The following is a 26,259-nucleotide window of genomic DNA, read 5'->3' as shown; positions in this document are numbered from 1 at the left end:
TGGTCGCGTGGCGGTCACATGAGCGGCACGCGACCAATCAGAAGCCGTGACGTCATGGAAGGCCCTAAACGCGCTCATTTTAAGCAAAGAAGGCTGCCGGTTACCAGCGGTGATGTCCAGGGGCCTCCGGAGAGGTGAGTATATCAATATTTTTTATTTTAATTCTTTATTTTACACAGTAATATGGATCCGATACCGATTCCCGATACCACAAAAGTATCGGATCTCGGTATCGGAATTCCGATACCGCAAGTATCGGCCGATACCCGATACTTGCGATATCGGAATGCTCAAAACTACTGGTGAGTGCTGAACTTATTTTTTCTTCATGTTGGACTGGAATTGTTCTGGTACCCGAACTTTTTGTATCTGTTCGGTCGAACCCACCGTACCCGAACATGCAGGTGTTTATGATATATTCTGAAAACTTTAACCCCTTAGTGATGGGGCCAAATTTTTGAAATCTGACCAGTGTCACTTTATGTGGTAATAACTCTGGAACGCTTCAACAAATTCGAGTGATTTTGAGAATGTATTTTCATGACACATTATGCTTTATGATAATGGTAAATTTAGGTTGATATGTTTTGTGTTTATTTATAAAAAATATCAGAAATTTGACAAAAATTTTAAAAAATTTGCAATTTTCAAACTTTGAATGATTATCACTTTAATTCACATAGCCATACCATAGCAAACCATTAATAAATATCATTTCCCTCATGTCTGCTTTACATCAGCACCATTTGTAATATGTTATTTTATTTTGTTAGCATTTTAGGAGGTTTAAAAAATGTAGCAGCAATTTTTCATGGAAATTTACAAAATTATTTTTTTAGGGGCATCTCCATGTTTGAAGTGACTTTAGGAATACTATATATTGCAAAACCCCCAAAAGTTATACCATTTTAAAAACAGCACCCTTCGACATATTGAAAACTGCTGTCAGGTAGTTTATTAACCCTCCTGGTGCTTTTCAGGAATTTATACAAAGTGACATGACAGGAATGAAAAAGTTGATTTTTACAACCTAAATGTCACTGACTTTTGAACAGGTCGGTGTAGCCGGCAGACTCCTAGGGTATGTGCGCACGCGTTGTGTTTTGGCGGACCGTCGGCAAAAAAAAAACGTTACATGTAACGTTTTTTTGAGCATCGTGCCCGCCATTTTAGACCGCGCATGCGCGGGCGAAACTCCGCACCCTCCTCCCTGGACCTTACAATGGGGCAGCGGAAGCGTTGTTCCTTATTTTCACAACGCGCGTCGGCTCGTCGGGCCGACACATAGCGACGACCCCGTGCCGACACTAGTGTGAAAGCAGCCTAAGGCCGCTAGTTGCTCATGAATTGCCATGGCAAACATCAGGACCACACAATCATGATCTCAGGGTGCTGATGGTGATAAAGAGGGAGAAGCCACACTCTTTTAAACATTTATATAATATAGTCATAACTGACAGCAGCATCTAAGGGGCTAAACAGATAAGGATCGTGGCTGATGCAGCAAGCTGTCAGCTATAGTGTACAGCCGACAGCTGCTGGATTGTCACCTTTATGGGGATGATATTCTCTTATATCTCAGGTCAGTTACAAGACGTATTGACAGTCATTAAAGTGCTAAAATGTTCGATAAATTCGAGTTAGCCCGTTTTTTTTTTTTTTTTTTATGTATTTGCCTCTTTGCCTCTAGATACACAAATTGAGCTGAAAAGGTGTGTAAGGGTATGTGCACACGTTGCGGATTTGGCTGCGGATCCGCAGCGAATTTGGCCCTGCGGATCCGCAGCAGTTTTTCATGTGGTGTACAGTACCATGTAAACCTATGGAAAACCAAATCCGCAGTGCACATGCTGCGGAGAATTCAGCGCAGAAACGCAGCATGTCAATTCTTTGTGCGGATTCCGCAGCGTTTTACACCTATTCTGTTATAGGAATCTACAGGTGTAAAAACGCAGGCGAATTCCGCACAAATATGCACAAAACCCGCAGGGAATCCGCAGATAAAACGCAGGTCATTTTACCTGCGAATTCTGCAGAATCCGGCGGAAAAATCCGCAATGGAATCCACAACGTGTGCACATACCCTAACACTCTGAAGTTTTCTGGAACTGTGTTGAACCCCTTTCAATCTCTTTAACACAAACACATCCTTAGTATTGTCAAAGTGACCTCAACATAGAAATGGATAGGGACCCAGTACTAACCAATAGCCCATTTAAAAACACAGCGCACTGACTGTCCCAAAATTGTCCCTTTTGGACCTTTTTGATCAGGTAAACCATTCTGTGCAGACTGCTTACTCAAACTGACAGTGTTGATGTCAGAGGTAACAGCTGTGTGTAATTTTCCATATATTCTATAACACCCTCCTAATATGTTTTCCGCAGGCAAAAAGTGGCCAATTTTGGTCTATATTTTGGTATTATTTCTGCTCAGAAGGCTGCTAGCGGCTCCCACATTCTTAGCCATGGTTTTTTTTTCAATGAAGTTATTCCTCCTTTTTCGACTTTTTCTTTTATCATACATTTTGTACAACACTATTATTAACTATTGACATTTTTTTACCCCAAATATTTAACCCTTGCCAACGTGAAAGTAACAAGAAATGTAGGTAGCTACATTGTCATGTCGGACGATATTCACACCAGGGCGTCTGACAGACAGCAGTAATTCCATTTACGGCCACTATATGCTCAGTGGCGTCGGCTAGACTTGTTTTAGGTTGTCCGGGGTTAATCTAGCTTGTACTCGGGTTGGAGGCTGGGTCACACCCACGGCCTTTAAATAGTCGTGCTGGACTTTGGGCGTCGCCGATTATAGCTTGTGCCTAGTGAATCCAGTCTGGAGTGGTGATCTTGGAGAAGAAATATTATCTGGTGGTGTATTATCATTTGTTTATATTTCTCCTTCTTATATTTGTATTTTGGTTTTGCCCTGCGCATATTATTGTGTTGTCCTGTGCGTCTGCGGTGTGGTGCGTTTTAAGTTTTCCCTGTCTGTATTGTCTCTGGAGTTTGGTGTTTGGTCTTTTCATTGGGTGGCGGGTGGCGGTTCCAGCATAGGGCTGAAACAGGAGTCAGGGCCAGGCCTGGTGGCCCAGACAAGCACACCATCAGTGTAAATTCTGGGAGAGGGACAGACAGGGTTTTTCCCTAGTCTGAGGGATATTGCAGGGGCCCGGGAAATTAGCCTTAGCCTTCTAGGCTCCCCGTAACATATAAGCACAGGAAACAAAGTGTGGTAGCAGGCCACACTATAGGTAGGTTGTGTGGAGTTGTCAAATTGGCCTAGTAAAACGATTGTACAAAAAAACAGACCAGGACAGTTAAATATTTCCTTTTTTTCCATAAAATTCAACCCATCTGCCAAAAATGACAATAAGAAATGCTAAATAAATACACTTACAGTAGGGCGCTGTATTGGTGCGGTGTGTAAGGATGTAAAATTTCACTAGTAAAACAGATACGCAGCAAAAAGCAGTGTTCATTTGCGAGTTTTTCCTCAACGGTAATCGGGTTGAGGAAAAAATTGCAGCAGTGTTGGCATACTTGAAATTGTTCCATAAATGAAGTATTTCTACCAGAAAATGAGTGCCATAACATATGTTTTGTTATACACATATTTATTTACTTTGTGTGTATTGAAACAACAGAAAAAACAGAGACAAATTCAAACTGGACATAATTTGACACAAAACCCCAACAATGGGCCAGACAAAATTGTTGGCACTTTTCAAAAAAATGTGGGTAAACAACTTTGTTTCAAGCCTATAAAGCTCATTCAAACTCACTTGTGGCAAGTAACAGGTGTGGTCAATATGAAAATCACACGTGAAACCAGATAAAAAAAGGAGAAGTTGACTCAATCTTTGCATTGTGTGACTGTGTATGCCACATTAAGAATGGAGAACAGAAAGAGGAAAAGAGAACTGTCTGAGGATTGAGAAGCAAAATTGTTGAAAAATATCAACAATCTAAAGGTTGCAAGTCAATCACCAGAGATCTTGATACTCCTTTGTCCATGTTGCGCAACAAAAACAGGACGTTTACAACTCATGGCACTGTAGCTAATCCCTCTGGACATGGACAGCAGAGAAAAATTGATGAAGTGGTGCAATGCATGATAGTCTGGATAGTTGATAATAAAAAACATATAAGGAAAAATGCACAAGATGTTCAGCCCCCACAAGTTACTGGCCGGAGAAGGATGGGCCCGGTGAAAACAGGCCTGCCCGTAATAGGAGGTAAAAGGGTACTGGATTTGGGCGATGCTGAAGGCAAAGCTGCCGAGAATGGAGTGTGGCACAGTGGTCAAGTCAAACGTTCGGCCCAGAAAGAGGCAGAGTCGGGCGCAGGAAGCATGCCATCGGAAGGCGTCTGATGCTATTTTCTCTGCAGCACATTGGAGGTGAGACATCCCCTAGAGAGCTCCTGGTAAAGATGGCTTACAACATACCGAGCTTCAGTGAGAGGTATCGTAGTTCGGGAGTGTTGGGGCAGGATCTAAAGTGATCCTTCATGGTTGACTCAGTGATTTCCAAATTAATCTACAGGGTGTTGCCGGCAACTGAAAATGACCAGACGGAGACATGTGCCTCTGTATGGGGGATCGAGCAGATCTCTGGCCCCTGTTTTATTGTGTATCACTTTTCATAATCATAGAAATTATACTTCAACCAATCAGCATAAGAACACGCTCACAGTTCTTAACCTATAAGAATGCAGGAAAAACTTAACCCATAAGAATACAGAAAAACCGGAAACTACATATATGGTCATATCTTCTTGGCATAGAAAAACATATACTCACAGGTGCCTCAAAGTCTTATCTAGCAATACACCCCCGAGTTCCTTCCCTGGCTCGAGTCAGAAGACTCAAGGTCTTTATACCAATTATAAACCATAGCCTAGTTGAATACCAGGCTTGTGAACAACAAGATAAAGTTACTTCATGGCAGCTATAACCTTTTACCTAATTAACAGAATTTATCTTTAAGCAACAGGAAAATGGAGTCGAAAAGCACAAAATGGAGAATCTTTCTTAATTTGTCCCTTCACATTCCCCCCTAGATAAATTTTGTTAATTAATGTCCAGCATCAGAGGTACTATCCCAAGCTCTAAGCTCGAGGGGTACTGGTCTTCACATGACTGGTGCCATGTTACCAGCCATGGCTGTTGCAGCGTACCCGTCCCCCCTGTATACTAGAATTTACGAATAACAATTGTTGATAACAGTAGTGGGGATCTTTTGAAGATAGCCATGTGCTTGGCTCCAACATCTTCATCAGGTAACTTTGTGAAATCGGTGTAGAGAAGAGCCGGGGTGGCAACGCTTTTGGTATCATCATTAGTTGTCTTAGTGCAGAGTTTCCTAATACATACAGAAATACACCAAAGAACAAGTTTTAGTATTACATACATGACAAGGATAAAGGCAACAATATATAACAAACTTTGAAAGATTTCAGCTATCCAGCCCCCAAATCCCTTAAACCAATTGGCTGGATTAAGAAAGGAGAAGGTGTCTGCCCACCAACTGTCCTTATTACGGACATTGTCTTTATCATATTAATCTCTGACTCTTTGAATATCCTCTAACTTTAACTTCATAGTGCTATTGGGATCTGTATAATAACAGCAAGCGGGTCCAATAACCTGACACATACCACCCTGTGCTGCTGTTAAGTAATCCAGTACTACAGTGTGTTGATTAGTGACTATGATAAGTTGGTTTTGGACAACAACAGTAGTATTAAGTATATCCAATGTATCCCAAATTTGATCATCTAGAAAATCTGTGGCCCTAACCAATTTATCCCACATTTGTGTAATCATAGGGTAAATAAAAATATAACTGATAATTTTATTGGCTATACCCATCTGTACTACTAATCTTTCATGATATTGTACAAACTTATTACTCAAGGATATTGGGGAATTTAGGCTGTCCCATGCGGTTACCAATATTATTATATAGAAATACAAAAAAACCAAAATATTATGTCCCCTTATTTGCTACTAGTCTGTTTGACCAGCTTGCAGTGCGATACGTGGATCCACGTCGACCTTCCTTCCAGCTTTACTGACATAGGAGTGATACTGAGGACTTGGTAGGGACCGTCATACAAGGGTTCTAGTCCGTGTTTTCTGACATGGCTTTTCACGACCACAAAACCACCAGACTTTAAGTTGTGACAAGTGTCGGTTTCTGCTGAATCTGGAAGGGAAGAAGAAACTAAAACATGGGTGTTAGCAAGATTTTTACTAAGCTGAATAACATATTGAACAGCACGGTCAGTTTCCTCTGATAACTACTGAGGCTGGAAATTTGTAACTGGGGGCCTAGCACCAAATAATATCTCATATGGGGACAGGCCATGTTTTGCCTTAGGGGTAGTACGAATGTGGTACAGTACAATGGGTAGGAGCTCTGGCCATGGAGCCGTAGTCTCCTGCATCATTTTGGTCAATTGTCCCTTCAGTGTGCCGTTCAGCCTCTCAACTTTCCCACTGGATTGTGGATGGTACGGAGTATGGAGGGCTACAGTAGATCCAAGCACTGTCAGAACCTCCTGATACACATGAGAAGAAAAGGCCGGGCCTTGGTCACTTTCGACGACTTCTGGAACACCATATCGGCATATAACTTCCATCACCAGTTTCTTCGCTGTGCTTTTTGCAGTCATGTTGGTAACGGGGAATGCTTCCGGCCAACTGGAGAACATATCGACAACCACCACACAATATTCATACCTTCCAGACTTAGGCAACGTGATGTGGTCCACTTGGAGCCTTTGGAAAGGATAGTCGGGCTTAGCAAGGTGCTTTGTGGGTACACGTTGAAGTTGACCTGGATTGCAGGTCTAACAGATATTACATGCATGGTTGAGTGCTGTCAGGACTGTAGAAATACCAGTAGAATTTTTGTACATTTTTTTCCTCGATGTGTGGGCCATGTGCCCACGTGGCAATAGCAGGGTACATCCGCTTAGGGAGACACACAAGTTGGTCCTTTTTCCAGAGACCGTTGTCCATACGTGCTCCATCAGCCTTCCACTGCTTCACTTCTTCCTTTGGGGACATTCTCTGCATCGTCATTAAGCGGTCTCGCGGGGTCCGACAGAAAACCTCAGTCTGGCGTAGATCATCAGGTTCCTGTAGAGTCAGTGTTTCTTGTAACTGTTTACGCTGAGAGCGTGTGGTCACCATAGTTGGTATGGTCAGTTCAACGGGTAGGAGAGCAGCAGCTTTTGCTTTCATATCCACAAAGGCGTTACCAACAGTGTGTGGACTTTTCCTAGGACTATGCGCCTTAATTTTGATAATGGCCACCTGGGCAGGTAATTTGATTGAGTCCATGAGGGTTTTAACAGCTTCATCATTCTTCACTTTAGTAATAAACCCTCGATTGGCCCATAGGGCTCCGAAATCATGAGCAATACCAAATGCATACTGTGAGTCCGTGTATATGCAGCGCCCCCACTGTCGCAGGGCCGAGGGGTACCCGGTACCGGGCCTCTGAGTCTCTGTTCTGGGGTTGTCACGGTGGCTAGACCCGGTCCGTGACCCTGCTGAGGGGCGCCCAAATAATAGGTGTGGGTGGTGGTGGTATTGCGGTGCAGTGCCGGTCGCAGTAAATAACGAGGACACTAGGTTGCAGTCTCTTTACCTCTTTACTGAAGGCTTCAGGGTCCTCAGTCCGGAATACGGTTAACCAGGCTGCGCAAGTCTGGCTGGTCCGATGGCACCTCCAGAGTTCCCTTTGCAGGTGGAAATCTGTGCCTACCTTCTAGCGCTTGTGTGTTGCGGTCCTCCCCTGCTGTGCTTACGGGATAGTCCCCACAACTGTTGTGTCTGTTTCTCGTGTTCCCTCACAACTGTATTTTGATGTTCTTCTTCGTCCCCCAGATGATATGGCTAGGACGCACCCGTATGACGGGTAGGCTCGGAGCTCTTCCTGGACCCTAGTGTCGCCCTTCTCCTAGTATGCCCCCCATGTCTTCATAGGTGATTGGTGTGAGACAGCCCGCCTATAGCTGACTGTCCTGCCGTAGGTTTGAAGTATTGCTTGGAGCCTGATACTTCCTCGGCGTTCCGGCCACCGGCTACGCGCCTCAGTAGAATGTTGCCTCGATCTTACAGCACGACTCCTACTGGTATTTCTCCTTGTTGCGTTGATCTCGTTTCTCACTCAGCACAATATACCTCGCTTCTTGTCCTTTCTTAGGGTACCGCCGCGATCAAGTGCAGGCGCGGTCCTGTAACGTTCTCTCTGGTTGCCATACCTCTGTCAGGATCCCACCCCTGACAGGGACCCCTCTGAATCTTCCCCCTACAACACCCTTTGCCACAAGGTGTTGCCTGGTTCCAACCCAGTCAGCTTTCTTAACTAACTTCCTATCTAACCCCCAGTTTTACCAGACTGTGAGGAGTGGCCTAATGCATAGTGCCCTTAGCTCCCCCTGGAGGCCAGACTGTGAAATGTATTGGTGTCTGTGATACCTGGTCAGATGAACTCCTTCAGTGCCATCAGACGTACCATAGCCCCCCTTAGCGGCGGAGCTCCAGTACTGCAACGACCAGGACTCTGGGGCGCTGCACTCCCCCCCGGTTAAATCCAGTACTCCTGGACTGGGAAGAAAACAACAATATATGTCAGCAAAAAGACATACAATTTTGAAAATGCAAGTACAAGTAAACTTTTTAACAGAGCTTCCCTTTATGGGAGGTGAGGACACTTGAACGTTACAAACATGGTTAAATATTTTAAATAACATACTATAAATAACTTTTCTTACCCAACCGGGTATTCTACTAAGTGCAAAATTTTTGAACAATAATTTAACTTTGCCTTTAAGGACGTACACACTGAATCCACTAAAGACCTTCTTATAAAACATTATAAGGCTAATCAACTTTTCTGCATTCTCCTTCTTTACATCTGCAGGACCGCCTGTCCTATCTGCTCCAGGCCTACTGCCTCTCCTTTCTGTTACAGGACCGCCCCTTTCTGCCCGGGCCTACTGCCTTTCTGCTACTATACACGGTATAGAACTTATCATCCATCTTTCAGTTCAGGATTACTGAGCCATCTCTGTATGGCTCCTAGGAGGACTCACTGACTAACCCCGTAAGGGTTCACTTTCTGTCCTCATTCTTTTATCAACATCATTAAACATTTCTCACAATCAACTAGTTAGTTACATTTAACTTTTACATATCAGCATTATTAGTACTTTCTTTCAAAACATCATCATTCTTTAAGTGCTTTTGATGAACATCCCCTTTAAGAAGGGACTAAGTCTCTAAGAGGTAGTGCAACTTCTCAAGCTGCAAGTCTGTTCGCAGTAAGGACTCCGGTGCTGGTTCCAAGACCAGTGTCTTCGCAAAGAGTCCTTTCCTTGTGTAAAACCAGTAGAGGGCACCTTTAAGAAGGTGCAAACTATGTACAAAAAGTTTGTAATCATGCATTGTTCATGATTCAGCAGTTCTTGATAACTTGTGCAAACAGGTAGAAAACAAAAAAGTAAAAAGCAATAGGGATCCCGGGTAAACAAAGGGATCCCTTTAAGAGTTAACCCTGATCAGGTTGTAGCAGCAAACGGGAAACAAACAATCAACTATTTACATAATAAAGCATTCTTGCTTACTCAGTTTTCTGGCTGCGCAGGAGGCGGCCTCTGACCCGCGGCTGATGCGGTGTCAGTGTCAAGAGTTGGTCTCTCGGGTGCAGTCAGGTCACCCGGTGTCTGGATTCGAAGGCTAACCCTGGCTGCAAGCTCGGTAGCCGCGACAAGGCATACAGTAGCAATAGTAACAAGATCTGTCAGGTCCGGATCAGTCATGGTCGGGACAACAGGTGACACCCCCTCAGGCCCACATAGTTGGACGTTCCGAGCACACCATCCTTGCGCACTCCGGTGGCGGGTATAGGTCACCTGATCCCCCCCTTTGCAATAGTGGGTCACCATATTGGTTGCGGCAGGGAGTCTTCACGTTGTAACTGGTAACGAAGACGTCAGTCGGTAGTCCCGGTTCCTGTATGGAGCCCCAACCCCGCTTTGGGTGAAAGGCCAGCACAGTTCCCCGCTTTACCGCGTCATTCCTGCCGTGCGCAGGCTTTGGGCGCCGTACGGTTAGTGGATCAGTCTGTTCGGTCTCTTTTCGGTTTTTCCAATGTAGGATCAGACATTGTTTATATTGTTCCCAGGTGAGCACAGCAAGGGTGAAGCCCTCCTCCCGAGCCCCATCTGGCCCGATCCAGGGGGTGTCCCACCGGAGGACCACCCCGTCTGAACTCACATCTATGGGATATCCCATCTTGGTCGGTAGTGGAGGTACCAGCTTCCCCATTGTATCGGGGGTAAGGATCACCCGCTCCACCGAGAGGAAACAGTTATTGCTGGGGTGAGGAGCGGTCACGGGAGCGGGATCGGTCAGGGGAGCTGGATCGGTCAGGGGAGCAGAATCGGCCAGGGGAGTAGGGGCGCTTTCCATACCTGCGCCTGATGTGATTCCACCGGTGTCGATCCGTTCCGCTGACAAGGACACTGGAATCGGCTGCAGCCCGGACCGCGGCCCCTCCGAGGTGGCCTCTTGATGTGGCTCCGCCCTCCATGGCTCCGTGGTTGGGATAGGTAGGCTCGACTCCTCCGCCGGCGGCTCCAAGGAGTTCAGATCCTTCACCGGCGGTGGACGCGAGTCCGCCTCTGGTAGGTGAGGGCAAGCCGGGATCACTTCGCCGTCGCTCGGGCACTTGCTGCTCATCATCGCTGTCCGGCATTCGGCGGCAACGCATGCACCTGGCTCCGCCATTTCTCCTAGGTCGAGCTCCTTCTTCGCCTCGTTCCCGCCGTTGCAAATCAGGAGGCGGTTCTCCTCTGCTGCTGGGCAGGTCGTCATCTCGCAGCAGAAGTCGGAGGGGACGGTCGCTACTTTTGGCGCCGCTTTGGTGGTCTCCTCCCATGGCACGCCCCTCTTCTTCCTCTGCGCTCCCTGTGGTACTGCAATGGCGGCGGATCTTGGCGGGAACTTTTGGCGGCAAGTGACAATACACAGTCTTTGCAATAAGCCACAGTTCCAAGGCACACATGACCCGATTCTTCAGGCTTAAGTAGATCCTGTTCGTGACCCCAAGATTGCAGCGCCCCCACTGTTGCAGGGCCGAGGGGTACCCGGTACCGGGCCTCTGAGTCTCTGTTCTGGGGTTGTCACGGTGGCTAGACCCGGTCCGTGACCCTGCTGAGGGGCGCCCAAATAATAGGTGTGGGTGGTGGTGGTAGTGCGGTGCAGTGCCGGTCGCAGTAAATAACGAGGACACTAGGTTGCAGTCTCTTTACCTCTTTACTGAAGGCTTCAGGGTCCTCAGTCCGGAATACGGTTAACCAGGCTGCGCAAGTCCGGCTGGTCCGATGGCACCTCCAGAGTTCCCTTTGCAGGTGGAAATCTGTGCCTACCTTCTAGCGCTTGTGTGTTGCGGTCCTCCCCTGCTGTGCTTACGGGATAGTCCCCACAACTGTTGTGTCTGTTTCTCGTGTTCCCTCACAACTGTATTCTTCGTCCCCCAGATGATACGGCTAGGACGCACCCGTATGACGGGTAGGCTCGGAGCTCTTCCTGGACCCTAGTGTCGCCCTTCTCCTAGTATGCCCCCCATGTCTTCATAGGTGATTGGTGTGAGACAGCCCGCCTATAGCTGACTGTCCTGCCATAGGTTTGAAGTATTGCTTGGAGCCTGATACTTCCTCGGCGTTCCGGCCACCGGCTACGCGCCTCAGTAGAATGTTGCCTCGATCTTACAGCACGACTCCTACTGGTATTTCTCCTTGTTGCATTGATCTCGTTTCTCACTCAGCACAATATACCTCGCTTCTTGTCCTTTCTTAGGGTACCGCCGCGATCAAGTGCAGGCGCGGTCCCGTAACGTTCTCTCTGGTTGCTAGGCCTCTTTCAGGATCCCACCCCTGACAGGGACCCCTCTGAATCTTCCCCCTACAACACCCTCTGCCACAAGGTGTTGCCTGGTTCCAACCCAGTCAGCTTTCTGATCTAACTTCCTATCTAACCCCCAGTTTTACCAGACTGTGAGGAGTGGCCTAATGCATAGTGCCCTTAGCTCCCCCTGGAGGCCAGACTGTGAAATGTATTGGTGTCTGTGATACCTGGTCAGATGAACTCCTTCAGTGCCATCAGACGTACCATAGCCCCCCTTAGCGGCGGAGCTCCAGTACTGCAACGACCAGGACTCTGGGGCGCTGCATATATATTAGCCCGCCTGTCTTTAGCCAGAACACATGCAGTAGACAGAGCCTGAATTTCTACTTCTTGTGCTGACAGTGAGGGAGGGAGTGCAGCTCCGTGCACTACAGTGTCTTCCGTAGTAACAGCATATCCGGTGTGGAATCTGCCAAACTCATCAGCATATCTTGAACCGTCTTTCAGGGCATTGTAGAGAGGTTGCATTATGCGGGATGCGTCTGGTATCCACTGACGACAATAAGTACATAGTCCAAGAAAACGCTGGAGTTCAGTCTCATCTTTTTGTAAAGGAAGGGAGCTGATGGCTATTTTTCTTTCTTTTATGAGGTGTCTGACACCCTGAAGGAGACAGTGACCCAAAAATATCACTTGACCAAGGCAGAACCGAAATTTCGAGGCCGAAACCCGACAGTTCAGATCTGCCAGATACTTGAGAAGGCTAACAGTGGCAGCAATGGCTTCCTGCTCTCTTGTTGTCCCTGATAAATAAATGCAAACAGAAACTGGCAATTTGGGTGTAATGGAATGCTGAAGAAGGCATTGGCAAGGTCGATGACTGTGAACCAAGCAGCATCCTGAGGTATCTGGGACAAAAGAGTATGTGGATTAGGCACGGAGTTTCCAGAACAGTAGCTGCATTAACTGCCCGTGGATCTTGTAGCAGCCGGTACACAGGGGGTTGGCCGGGTGAGGTCTTTTTCTTAATGGGAAACAAGGGCGTGTTACATGGGGAAACACAGGGTACCAGGGCACCATTATCGAGTAACATTTGTATTTGCCCCTTGAGGCACCGCTCCTGATCATGTTTCAAAGGGTATTGATGGACTTTGGGAAAAGGGGCACCAGGTTTGAAAAACACTTTTACTGGTTCTACAGGCATTATTGGGGGTGGATCTGAGCCTATCAGGGCCATCATAACCGTGGGAAGGGCATGTAAGATACACATCTCATTGTGTTCATCTGCATAGGGGTTATATAACGTGAGGACCATCTGACCATCATCTTGGAATTGTATTCTGGAGCGGAACTGTGATAATAAATCTGCCCCCAGTAAATTTACCGGACATATAGGAGAGAATACGAACTGAGCCGTGACTTCAGGGAAAGGGTCCCACAGGGATGGGTTTTGTAAGAGTATATTTATTGGGTCTGCCATCTACTCCAATTAAAACAAGCTCTTGGTCTGAGAATTGACATAACAGGGCTTGGGAGGGAGATTCCCAGACATAGGGTTAAAAAAGATATTGTATTTGTGTAAGGTAGGGAGGGCAGGAGCTGAAGTCTGTTACGTGGGCCACTGATAAGGAACGGAGCTGCGTCCTTGCAGCTGTGTGTGTGTGTGTGGGGGGGCTGAGATTGGAGTAGGAATCACTGCGGCTACAGATTTAACCTTTAATTTCCCTGCTGATGCAGAGCGGGCTAAGTTCTTTTGAAAACTCTTTACTATTTTCAATGCATCATCCGGAGTGGAAGTCTTAATATCGGATCTAACTGACATTATTACCTCTTTCAATTCAGATTTAAGGCCGAACATTAAAGCTGCCACAAAAAGGTGTGTATGGCTTTATTTTACAATGAGAATAAGACGCCCATAGAACTTCTCGGCTGTCCAGGATATATTGGTGCCTTGGGGTTAAGGGGCATAGGGCTTACAGTCGGGAGAAGAGGCTTAATTTTCTGGGGAGGGATCATATTATCTAGCAGGGAGACCCCCTGTCCCAAAATTTTTGATTGTTTGCTTTCCCGACACATTAATCTCAGTCACTTTCTCAGTTCCTTCTAGTACCTCAAAACATCCAGTTTTTTGTCATAGTAATAGACAACTTTCCTTTTTCAACATAGCAAAAAACAATCAGAATTCACATCCCCTGTTGATCCTCAATTTGCTTTATATCAACCACTCAACTCGAAGCAGGTGAATCTTTTACCAATCTTTCAATTACACTGATAATCAAACAATCTCTTACAAGTTTTCTTCTAAAACTCGGCACTTTCAACTTCCAACTTACAATATTTTTTTCTACTTCAATACAATATTGTACTATTGTTTAAACACAAATTTCCCAGCGCGACAGAAAATATAGAGAAACTTAGAACGCAGCTATGAGCCCCCTCCATACCAGACACACAGTTGATAAGAAAAATCACAGCATTCCTCAACACAGAGAAAGCAATAACGCAGCTGTTTGACTCCCCCCTCCCATCCGGTATCTTAGAGATAAACACAGAAACGGAATACAGCAGTTCTCAGACTTAATTTCTACAAAACCTTCATCACACAATTCACGTGCCAGACCACCTTAGAAAAACCCATGATTGAGAATATTGTTCCTGCATTCCTGACAGATTTATTTCCCCGTCTTTGGGCTAACAATATCAGATTCATCACACAAATTCAAAGTCTTCTTTTCCTTCCACGGAAACTGATTCTCCTTTAGAGCTAAATATCCTTACTTTAGTTGTGCACAATACCGACGGCCTTACGGTTTTGTTCCACTGGGTCTCTGTCCCCCGCTGGGACAACCCAAAAACGCAGTACTCAGTGAAAGGAGGAGGGCGTCTTAGACTTTCCCTCCGGACACCTCTGGATATATATATAAATATATAATTCCTGAGTTACGCATCCTACCCAATCTTCGATCACCTCACCACGCCTGATTCTAACAGTGATCAGGAATTCAGGATATTTTGACTATAAAGAGAATTACATCACTGGTCAATCCGGGGTGTCCGTCCCTTATGAGGTACGGTTCGAGCACTGGGCTGCCAACGGAACTACACCTCTATATGATTCCACCCAAAAATCACCCCACCTTTGGGGACAAACCTCAGATCCTCTTTGCAGCAACAAACACAGGAAAACCACACCAAACGGTCAGTCTGGACAGTATAACTACCAACTTACCGTGGTTGTCGTGGGGGATGATCAGTCCCAATTTTCCAGTGCCTGTGTCCGATCCGAGGATCCTTTGTCTTGTTGTCCTCCGGGGGGCAGAGGCGTTCCTGTTTGGGGCCCCACGTTTTCGGGCGCCAACTGTTGAGGGAGGATCTAAATTGATCCTTCATGGTTGACTCAGTGATTTCCAAATTAATCTACAGGGCGTTGCCGGCAACTGAAAATGACCAGACGGAGACGTGTGCCTCTGTATGGGGGATCGAGCAGATCTCTGGCCCCCGTTTTATTGTGTATCGCTTTTCATAATCATAGAAATTATACTTCAACCAATCAGCATAAGAACACGCTCACAGTTCTTAACCTATAAGAATACAGAAAAAACGGAAACTACATATATGATCATATCTTCTTGGCATAGAAAAACATATACTCACAGGTGCCTCAAAGTCTTATCTAGCAATACACCCCCGAGTCCCTTCCCTGGCTCGAGTCAGAAGACTCAAGGTCTTTATACCAATTATAAACCATAGCCTAGTTGAATACCAGGCTTGTGAACAACAAGATAAAGTTACTTCATGGCAGCTATAACCTTTTACCTAATTAACAGAATTTATCTTTAAGCAACAGGAAAATGGAGTCAAAAAGCACAAAATGGAGAATCTTTCTTAATTTGTCCCTTCACAGGAGAAGGTACCTATGACGATGCAGCCTCAACGCCCTGACGAAGCCAGTTTAGCTGGCGAAATATGTAGGGGAGGCTTTAGGAGCAAGTTTTAGTTACACTTGCCAGTGATTGTGTATTGGGAAATGAGTGCATATAGGTAGTGACCACACCATACCTTATACCCCTGAATACTGTCACTAAATAGGAATAGGGCTGCGAGCTATATAAAGGACGGCTGTCTTCAGAGCAGTATATGGTTTTTCTATTGATGCACACTGACAAGTGCAAGTTTTAAATCTAATTCCCTTTTTAATTGTATCATTAAAAGTTATTTTTTAGAGTCTTTAGCTAGGGATTTTTTTGCCTGTTGGCAATTTGTGATTTGTGTTTCTACCCTGAATATGGAACTGTTCAGGACTGTTTGAGAGTTTTCATACAAGGGAATGTTCCTTTTTCCTTATGGGCCAGAAGCAGCTGAAGTTTAAGTGAAAAATTATTTTGAATGACTGTTTTACATATTGTTTTTCTTGCTTTGTTGCACCTTTTTCTGCTGGAATAACGGAAGCTGGCGCTCTCAGCGGGTTGTTACAATCATTTCCAATTGGGATTGTACCGCTTTGGTATATGTCGCAACCGGAGGCTATTGATGTGTTGGCTTAAAGGCCTATTGATATAAATGGACATGGACACTTTGTTCCAGGGTTCTTTCCGAGAAGGACCAGTATTGCTGGAAGGTTTGATGGATATGGACTGTCACATTTGCTGTTCCTGGGCCCTTAACAGAGAAGGGCCAGATCTAAGGAGAAGATAGCAGGACTATCCTACAGTCTGATATGTGATAAAGTTTAATAGAGTTTTATAATGCATTGTCTCTGCTCTATCGTTTCTTTTCAGGTCTGACATGGTCAGGGATGACCATCATTAAAGTGTGGGGGAATGTAGTGGTGGTGGGAGCTCATGGATTGCTTCCAAACACCCAAGGGTTTAATGTGTTTTATGTATTTGTATGTGGTACAGGTAGAATACCCCCTATGACTGCAATTAGCTGGGACAGGGTTAACTGAAGTGGCCAGCCCACATGGGAGGGGAACTGAGTGTTAGAAACAGAGGCAGGAAGTGACAGTCAGTGTATGTGAGGGCATGAGTGCACATGCAGCAGAAATAGTGGGCTGCTAGGAATAAAGTGAGCTCAATATTCAGGACAGCAGATTGCCATAAATACCCTTTGTGTGAATCAGTCTAATAGCAAAGGGCAATGTCAAGATGGACATTGGGGGTGGGGCAGGGGCACACTGAGCTTGCGAAGCTAGATGAAAGGATGGACTCAGACCACAAGGGGCGGAAGGTATTGCAATCCAGAAATTCTGCTAGAGGTGAGGAAGATCTCCAAGGGCTAGGAAAGCCAAAGAGGGGGATGTGCCACCTATCCCGCGAACAAGGGCTAAAGTTGTATCTGGTACCTGTGGGAACGATGACAACCCATTGTGCCTTTAAGCCTGCTTGCAAATACTGTACAGACGGCCATTCTCTAAGTAAAAGGTTTTTTTATTAACCACGTGGCTCCTGGATTGTTTGCTGCCCTGGTTCCAGAAGAGCGATTCCTAGAGTCAGAAGAGGCCTGCAGGCCAGAAGTAAGTGGGAAGCACCACATACACAGCTGCACACCAGGACTGAGACACCCCTTGTCTGTATGATGCCAGAGCAAGTGGGGACAAAAGCTCGCCCACGACTACTTCAGTTGGGCATCTTACAATTGTGTGCAACTAGTATGCTGCCAGGTCCTTGTCCTTGAGTTTGAATCTTACCTGTTTCCTGAGACCCATGTTATACTTGAACCTGAAACTGCATCGGCAGTCACTGAACCTGAAACAGCATCTGCGATCCCTTAACTTGAAACCATATTGGCGGTCCCGGAACCTGAAACTGCATTGGCTGTCCCTGACAAGAAACCGCTCTGACAGTGCCTGAGCCTGACATCGCGCCGATAGTACCTTAAGCTGCTTCTGCGATACCTGAACCTGACACTGCTGTGGCGGTATCTGAACCTGAAGCCTGAGCCTGAAGCTTCACCGGTTCCTGATGCCACACCAGAAGTACCTGAACTAGAAGCTGCTCCAGTGGTACCTGAGCATGACACCACACCGAGGGTACCTGAATCTTAAGCCGCTCTGGTGGTACCTGAACATGGAGCCAAGATGGCAATACCTTAACCTGAAGCCACACAGGTGGTAACCAAACCTTAAGCTGCATCTGCGTTATCTAAACCTGAAGCAGCACCGGCGGTACCTGAGCCTGAAGCCACTCTGGCGGTACCTGAGCCTGAAGCTGTACTAGCGATACCTGAACTTGAAGCCGCTCCTGTGGTACCCGAACCGGAAACCGTTCTGGCGTTCTTCTAATACACAAAGGAAATAAACATGTTTATAACAAAACGTGTAATTGCAATAATTTTCTGGGAGAAATACTTCATTTTCTGGAACAATTTCAAGGGTGCCAGCACTTTTGGCCATGCCCGTATATAGAGCCAAATAGCTGCAGCGTGACTGCTGCCACCTGCAGTTAGATGTGAATATAATAATTAACATTTTCTGATCTGGATCTAAAACTAAAATCAATTCAGCGCAAAAACTGATATGTTAGATCAAATGATCCCATACAAAACTGCATGATAGGCTCCCACACCAGTTTTCTGTGGATATTTTTGGACTACACTAGAGAGAAAATTAAGCTGCTACATAAGTGGAATTCATTGATCTATGAAAGTGTTAGGCTATATGCACACGCTGCGGATTTCGTGGCGGAACCACAGCTTTTCCGCAGCTGCGGGTCCGCAGCGGTTTCCCATGAGTTTACAGTACAATGTAAACCTATGGGAAATGAAGTTCGCAGTGCCCATGCTGCGGAAAAAAACGCGCGGAAACGCAGCGGTTTATATTCCGCAGCATGTCAATTCTTTGTGCGGATTCTGCTGCGGGTTTACACCTGCTCCAATAGAAAACTGCAGATGTAAACCCGCAGCGGAAACCGCAATAGAAACCGCGATAAATCCGCAGTAAAAACCGCAGCGGTTTTGCACTGCGGATTTATCAATTCCGCTGCGGAAAATTCCGCAATGGAATCCGCAGCGTGGGCACATACCCTTAGTTTAATTTGTAAACTTTATATTAAAGCATAGTAACAAGAACACCTCTGCTGAAGTCACAAAATGGTAATGTTTAGGCACAGGTAAGTCATATGCATGCTGCCAAACACTCAGTTTATACTGTACAGATACTTTTTTAACTTGATAAAGTCTTTGTGTCTGCAGGTACAATGGGGTGTGGGTGCAGCTCTGATTATGATGAGGACTGGATGGAAAACTTTGATGTGTGCGAAAACTGCCATCTTCCTCGAGAGAAAAATCAGGTCAGTATATACATAATAAACAGATGGCTACTCACAACTGTAAATGCTAAAACCTAAAACCTAAAATTATTTTCTCACTTAAACCTGTTAATTCATATTGTTCTCACATTTTACTAATATAATGTCAACTCACTAATTTTAGTCATATAAAATGATTTCTTACAAATACAACTCCTTTTTATATTTTTTACTATGTTAAGAGAACCTTTCATAGGGGGTTCACCTATGCAATGCAGAGGGAAGCTTCTAAGAAAGGGTTAATTTACAGGATCTCACAAATGTGAGTACACTCCTCATATTTTTGTAGTTTTTTTTATTATAGAATGTAAAATAGTCAGTGTACAGCTTGTATAACAGTGTAAATTTGGTGTGCCCTCTAAATAATGAGTACACCCCTAAGTCAAAATGGACAAATTTTGCCCAAAGTGTCAATATTTTGTGTGGCAACCATTATTTTCACTGCTTTAACTCTCTTGGTCAACAAGTTCACTAGAGCTTCACAAGTTGCCACTAAAATCCTCTTCCACTCCTCCATGACGACATCACTGAACTGGTGGATGTTAAGAGACCAGGCTCTTCTCCACCTTCTGTTTAGGTCTGGAGACATGCTTGGTCTGTCCAGCACCTTTACCCTCGGTTTCTTTAGCAAGGCATTGGATGTCTTAGAGGTGTGTGTGGGGTCGCTATCATGTTGGAATTCTGCCCTGTGGCACAAATTCTGAATGGAGGGGTTTATGCTCTGCTCCGGTTTGTCACAGTACAAGCTGGCATTCATGGTTCCCTCAATGAACTGTAGCTCACCACAGCCGGCAGCACTCATGCAGCCAAGTGCGGACTGGGGCTGAAATTCAGCCCTGGCATTTGAAGTCACATAGGCCCATGCTGTCCTCATCCCCAAGCACCAGATGGGATATATTACTAATATTTCTCTGCATGGAGGAAAGCAAGATTTACTAGCAGACCAATATTTCTAATGATACCTCCGTCACAACTCTTAACAGCATGGGTGTCTTGTGAACACTGATTCTGTTAACAACGTAGCAGACAAGGTGGCCCACCACCAGACAGGCCCTTCTGGCATTTGCCAGAATTGCCAGATGGCCAGTCCGGCCCTGCATGCAGCCCTAAACCATGACACTCCCACCACCATGACACTCCCACCATGCTTGAATGTACGCAAGACACACTTGTCTTTGTACTCCTGACCTGGTTGCCTCCATACACACTTGACATCATCTGAATCAAATAAGTTTATCTTGGTCCCATCAGACCACATGACATGGTTCTAGTAATTCATGTCCTTAGTCTGCTTGTGTTCAACAAAGTATTTGCAGACTTTCTTGTACATCATGTTTTGAAGAGGCTTCTTTCTGGGACCATAGTGATGCAGACCAATTTAATGTAGTGTGCAGCCTTTGGTCTGAGCACTGACAGACTGACCCCCACACTTTTAACTTCTTTAGGAATGCTGGCACCACTCATACGTCTATTTTGAAAAGACAACCTCTGGATATGACGCTGAGCATGTGCACTCAACATCTTTGGTTGACCATGGCGAGGCCAGTTCTCAGTAGAACCAGTCTTGTTAAACCGTTGAATGGTCTGGCCCACCATGCTGCAGCTCAGTTTCACGGTATTGCCAATCTTCTTATAGCCTAGACCATCTTTACGTAGAGTAACAATTCTTTTTTTCAGATCCTCAGAGAGTTCTTTGCCGTGACGGGCCATGTTGAACGTCCAGTAACAGAAAAAGACTAATACCTCTAAAAATATCTTTTATTTATCAAATCTAAAAAAGGGGATAGAAAAAAAAAAACCATAGTACACCATGTGAAAAAAAACAAACATAAAGAAAATGCTGCTGATCCGTGTCACTTATAACAACATGGGCTGATATGCAAGCTAATTAGCCCTAGTAAACCCTCACTGAACCCTTCCTGACAGCGGAGGTTGGCACCCTCTTGAAAGCATATAATGGCGCCCCCACTCATCGGCGGCTCACCCTGATATCCCTAGAATCCCCTAGAATAATGCACCCCATTAGATCTACAAAACATGCCAAATAGATACACTGATAATTGGAATTAGGGGATAATTCAAACAATGTTTTTTGGGACAAGAACCACCGTTGTGAAATCAATTAAAGCATGCCAGGAAGGTCCATAAATAAAAACCTAAAGGGTACTACACAAATATCAAAAAAACAACGTTATCTAACGAAAAAAAAAAGAAAAAAAAAGAGGATACCAGACACAATAAGCGTTATAGTGAAAAAAACAGATGGGGTTATAAAAACCCTGTACAGGAAGGGTTCAGTGTGGGTTTACTAGGGCTAGAATGTAAGCCTGCAAGGGCAGGGTCCTCGCCCCTCTGTATCAGTCCGTCACTGTTAGTTTGTTTACTGTAAGTGATATCTGTAACTTGTATGTAACCCCTTTCTCATGTACAGCACCATGGAATCAATGGTGCTATATAAATAAATAATAATAATAATAATAATAATAATAATAATTAGGCTGTATATCAGCCCATGTTGTTATAAGTGACACGGATCAGCAGCATTTTCTTTATGTTTTGTTTTTTTCACATGGTGTACTATGGGGTTTTTTTCTATCCCCTTTTTTAGATTTGATAAATAAAGGATATTTTTAGAGGTATTAGTCTTTTTCTGTTTATGAGCCGTAATTATAACTAATCCTATTTGGATCAATTACATTACAACTTTGAACGTCCAGTAACCAGTATGAGAGAGTGTGAGAGCGTTAACACCAAATTTAACACATCTGCTCCCCATTCACAACTGAGACCTTGTAACACTAATGAGTCACATCACACCGGGGAGGGAAAAGGACTAATTGGGTACAATTTGGCCATTTTCACTTAGGGGTGTACTCAGTTTTGTTGAACACGTGTAGGATAAAATATAACTTTTACTAGATACTCTAAAAAGCAAAATTCACAACGAAAGTGCAAGGTGCATAACACAGACAAACATACACACAAACATGTGGATTGCGCTATAGATCCTTACTAGAAATCGATTATTGTATAATACTCAATTTCTGATAAATAACATGCTCAATCGATTTCTTTCTATAATTGTCGTGTCTTATTCCAAGACAATCAATTGGATCTGACATACCCAGCACAGAAACCACTATAGTAGCCCATACCTCAAACCATAGGTGTGGAGAACCACTTTTACTAACCTAATAGGTACGGTAACTTATAGCACCACTACAAGACTTTTGACCCCAGTGCAACAGCAAAAACCATACACATATATACATTGCAACCTGGGGTTAATCAATGAATTCTTAACTGCCAACACTGTGCGGTATTCAGTCCACCTGAGACTGTTTATTAACCTTATTAAGCATATTCAAGAATCCATCAATGTGACTGGTATGAATCAATAAAGAATGATCTCACCCGCCTCGAACCATGTTACATCGCAGTACTTAAGTTTCATTGGTGGCGGTGGATGTCCTCCCCTACTGTCCCGACGCGTTTCGTTTTACACTCCTCAGGGGATATTGTTGGGGTTGTCTTATCATGACCGTCCAGCCGACGCTGCCATCCATGCGCGTGGTGAATAATATGTACGCTGGTTTTTTATCATACGCCTTGCATACCGGCATCTGGTCTGTGTGCCGCGCGAAGCCGACCACCTGACCGGATGTGAGCTCATTGGACCGTATCAGCTGACCGAAAACTCAGTCAGCTGCATGCCACACCTTCTCTGGAACGTAGACGTTTCCAATGCGCCTGCGCTCCTGTGCGAGGTTCATACGCAATGCCCTGAACCGCATAATAACTGTATATAACCCTGCCATCCATTGCAATGCGTTAATCATTTTACGGATGTATGGCCAAGTGCTGCTCAACCCGGAGCATGTATACCATACACCAATAATGTACCACCGTTTTACGTGCAGGTTAATTCCATTATGGTAAGACATTTATTATATTATCATTAGCCGTAATTGGACATAGCAAAGTTAGAGCTTGTGCAGATCCAGTACAACACCCCTACTGGGGACACATGATTGACGTACGCAGATCAAATGTTCATGATCCATTCTAAGGCCTGTCCCACACGTCCAGATAATTCCGGTACCGGAAAAAATCGGTACCGGAGTTATCCGTGTCCGTGTGTCCGTGAGCTCACGTAGGCCATCCGTGTGGCACACGTGCGGCAGCCGTGTGCCGCCTGGGTACCACACGGACCGTGCAGGAGAGACAGCGCTACAGTAAGCGCTGTCCCCCCAGCATGGTGCTTAAGCCGCCATTCATCCGTTCTCTCCAGCGCTCGCTGGGGAGAAGGGATGAAAAATCTTTTTTTTTTTTTTATGTGTTTAAAATAAGCTTTAGGGCATCCTCCCCCCTCCCACCCCCTGTGCGCCCGGCCGCCGGCATTAAAATACTCACCCGCCTCCCTCGACGCTTGCTCTCCGCCCCGCAGCTTCTCCTGCATAGGGGTGGAGCCGCATATTCATCACTGTAATGGGCGGCACCACGTGACCGCTCATACAGGAGAAGCTGCGGGGCGGAGAGCAAGGGGGGAGGATGCCCTAAAGTTTATTTTAAACACATAAAAACAAAAAGAAAAAAGATTTTTCATCCCTTCTCCCCAGTGAGCGCTGGAGAGAACGGATGAATGGCGGCTTCAGCACCATGCTGGGGGGACAGCGCTTACTATAAGCGCTGTCTCCAGCACGGCACACGGACTGCACACAGAAAACATCCGTGTGCGGTACGTGTTTTACACGGACCCATTGACTTTAATGGGTCCGTGTAATCCGTGCGCTCCCACGAACACTGACATGTCTCCGTGTTTGGCACACGGAGACACGGTCCGCAAAAAATCAATGACATCTGCACAGATGCATTGATTTCAATGTGTCTACGTGTGTCAGTGGCTCCGGTACGTGAGGAAACTGTCACCTCACGTACCGGAGCCACTGACGTGTGAAACCGGCCTAAGAGAAATAAATTGGAGATGGTTTCTAATGTGAGATACAACAAAACAAATTCTCAGGAGTCTTGGAGGCACGGAAAGAATAGATGCAGATTGAAAGGAGATTAAGGGGAGAGAAAGCCTGATGTGTACCTAGGGTACCCTATTCTAGCTTACCCTACCTCACGCGGAGGTTGGCACCCTAGGACTTACGCAGTGGCACCCCCACTCAACGGCGGCTTCCCCTCTCTATACACCACCCTAGTTCTCCCTGTATTAAAGGAAGGAAGCAAAAAAGAGCTGGTCATTTAGACCATTTGGATGGACAGTACGTCCATTTGCATTCCCTCTGGAGTATTATTTTGTCCCAATTCCCCCCTCTACTTGGGGGCATAATTTCGTCAATCCCTATGAAAGTAATTTTCTTGATGTTGCCCCGATGGTGTCTATTCACATGGTTGGCTATTGAAGTATCTCTCTTATTTTTAATATCGCGTATATGCTCTCCTACTCTTCTACAAAAATCTCTTTTCGTTTTTCCTACGTATTCAAGTCCGCACTCACATGTAGCCTTGTGTATCACTCCTTTTGTTTGGCAGTTGATGAATTGCCTAATCTGATATACCCTGCCTGTATTGTTGCCTACAAACGTTTTACTCGTCTGTATAGAGGCACATGCTTTGCATCTGCCGCATTTATAGCTACCAGCCGGTTGCGTACTTAGCCATGAATGGTTCTTTTGACTCTGATAGTGGCTATGGACGAGTCTGTCTTTTATGGATTTGCCCCTACGAAAAGTGATTTGGGGTACTGAGTTGATGGTATCCTTGATGTCCGGGTCCATGCAGAGAATTTGCCAAAGTTTCTTTAAAATTTTACGGATCTCATTTGCTCCATTAGAGAATCGGGTTATGAACATGGGCTGATATACAAGCTAATTAGCCCTAGTAAACCCTCACTGAACCCTTCCTGACAGCGGAGGTTGGCACCCTCTTGAAAGCAAATGGCGCCCCCACTCAACGGCGGCTCACCCTGATATCCCTAGAATCCCCTAGAATATTGCACCCCAATAGATCTACAAAACATGCCAAATAGATACACTGATAATTGGAATTAGGGGAAAATTCAAACAATGTTTTTTGGGACCAGAACCACCATTGTGAAATCAATTAAAGCATGCCAGGAAGGTCCATAAATAAACACCTAAAGGGTGCTACACAAATATCAAAAAAACAACGTTATCTAACGAAAAAAAAAAGAAAAAAAAAGAGGATACCAGACACAATAAGCGTTATAGTGAAAAAAACAGGTGGGGGTATAAAAACCCTGTACAGGAAGGGTTCAGTGAGAGTTTACTAGGGCTAATTAGGTTGTATATCAGCCCATGTTGTTATAAGTGACACGGATCAGCAGCATTTTCTTTATGTTTGTTTTTTTCACATGGTGTACTATGGGGGTTTTTTCTATCCCCTTTTTTAGATTTGATAAATAAAATATATTTTTAGAGGTATTAAGGCCCCGTCTCACTAAGCGATTTACCAACGATCACGACCAGCGATACGACCTGGCCGTGATCGTTGGTAAGTCGCTGTGTGGTCGCTGGGGAGCTGTCACACAGACAGCTCTCTCCAGCGACCAACGATCAGGGGAACGACTTCGGCATCGTTGAAACTGTCTTCAATGATGCCGAAGTCCCCCTGCAGCACCCGGGTAACCAGGGTAAACATCGGGTTACTAAGCGCAGGGCCGCGCTTAGTAACCCGATGTTTACCCTGGTTACCAAAAAAAACAAACAGTACATACTCGCCTTTCGGTGTCCAGGTCCCCTGCCGTCTGCTTCCTGCTCTGACTGAGATCCGGCCGTACAGTGAGAGCAGAGCGCAGCGGTGACGTCACTGCTGTGCTCTCACTTCTCACTGTACGGCGGCAGTCAGTGAGAGCAGGAAGCAGACGGCAAGGGACCTGACGGACATCAGAAGGCGAGTATGTACTGTTTGTTTTTTTTTACATTTACGCTGGTAACCAGGGTAAACATCGGGTTACTAAGCGCGGCCCTGCGCTTAGTAACCCGATGTT

General features: G+C 45.3%; 1 protein-coding gene across 1 annotated transcript in view; it reads left to right on the top strand.

Annotated features, from left to right (window-relative positions):
• LCK (LCK proto-oncogene, Src family tyrosine kinase) overlaps positions 1-26,259 on the top strand; it is a 181,452-nt gene that overhangs the window by 46,616 nt on the left and 108,577 nt on the right. The window contains exon 2 of the mRNA XM_077296013.1: positions 19,126-19,223. Coding sequence (XP_077152128.1) covers positions 19,131-19,223 — 93 coding nt within the window. The 5' untranslated portion in view covers positions 19,126-19,130. The remainder of the gene's footprint in view (positions 1-19,125; positions 19,224-26,259) is intronic.

This window comes from Ranitomeya variabilis, chromosome 3, assembly GCF_051348905.1.
Source record: "Ranitomeya variabilis isolate aRanVar5 chromosome 3, aRanVar5.hap1, whole genome shotgun sequence".
In the NCBI taxonomy this organism is placed as follows: Eukaryota; Metazoa; Chordata; class Amphibia; order Anura; family Dendrobatidae; genus Ranitomeya; species Ranitomeya variabilis.
Note: the sequence above shows the minus strand (reverse complement) of the source record. Positions and strands in the feature narration are given on the sequence as shown.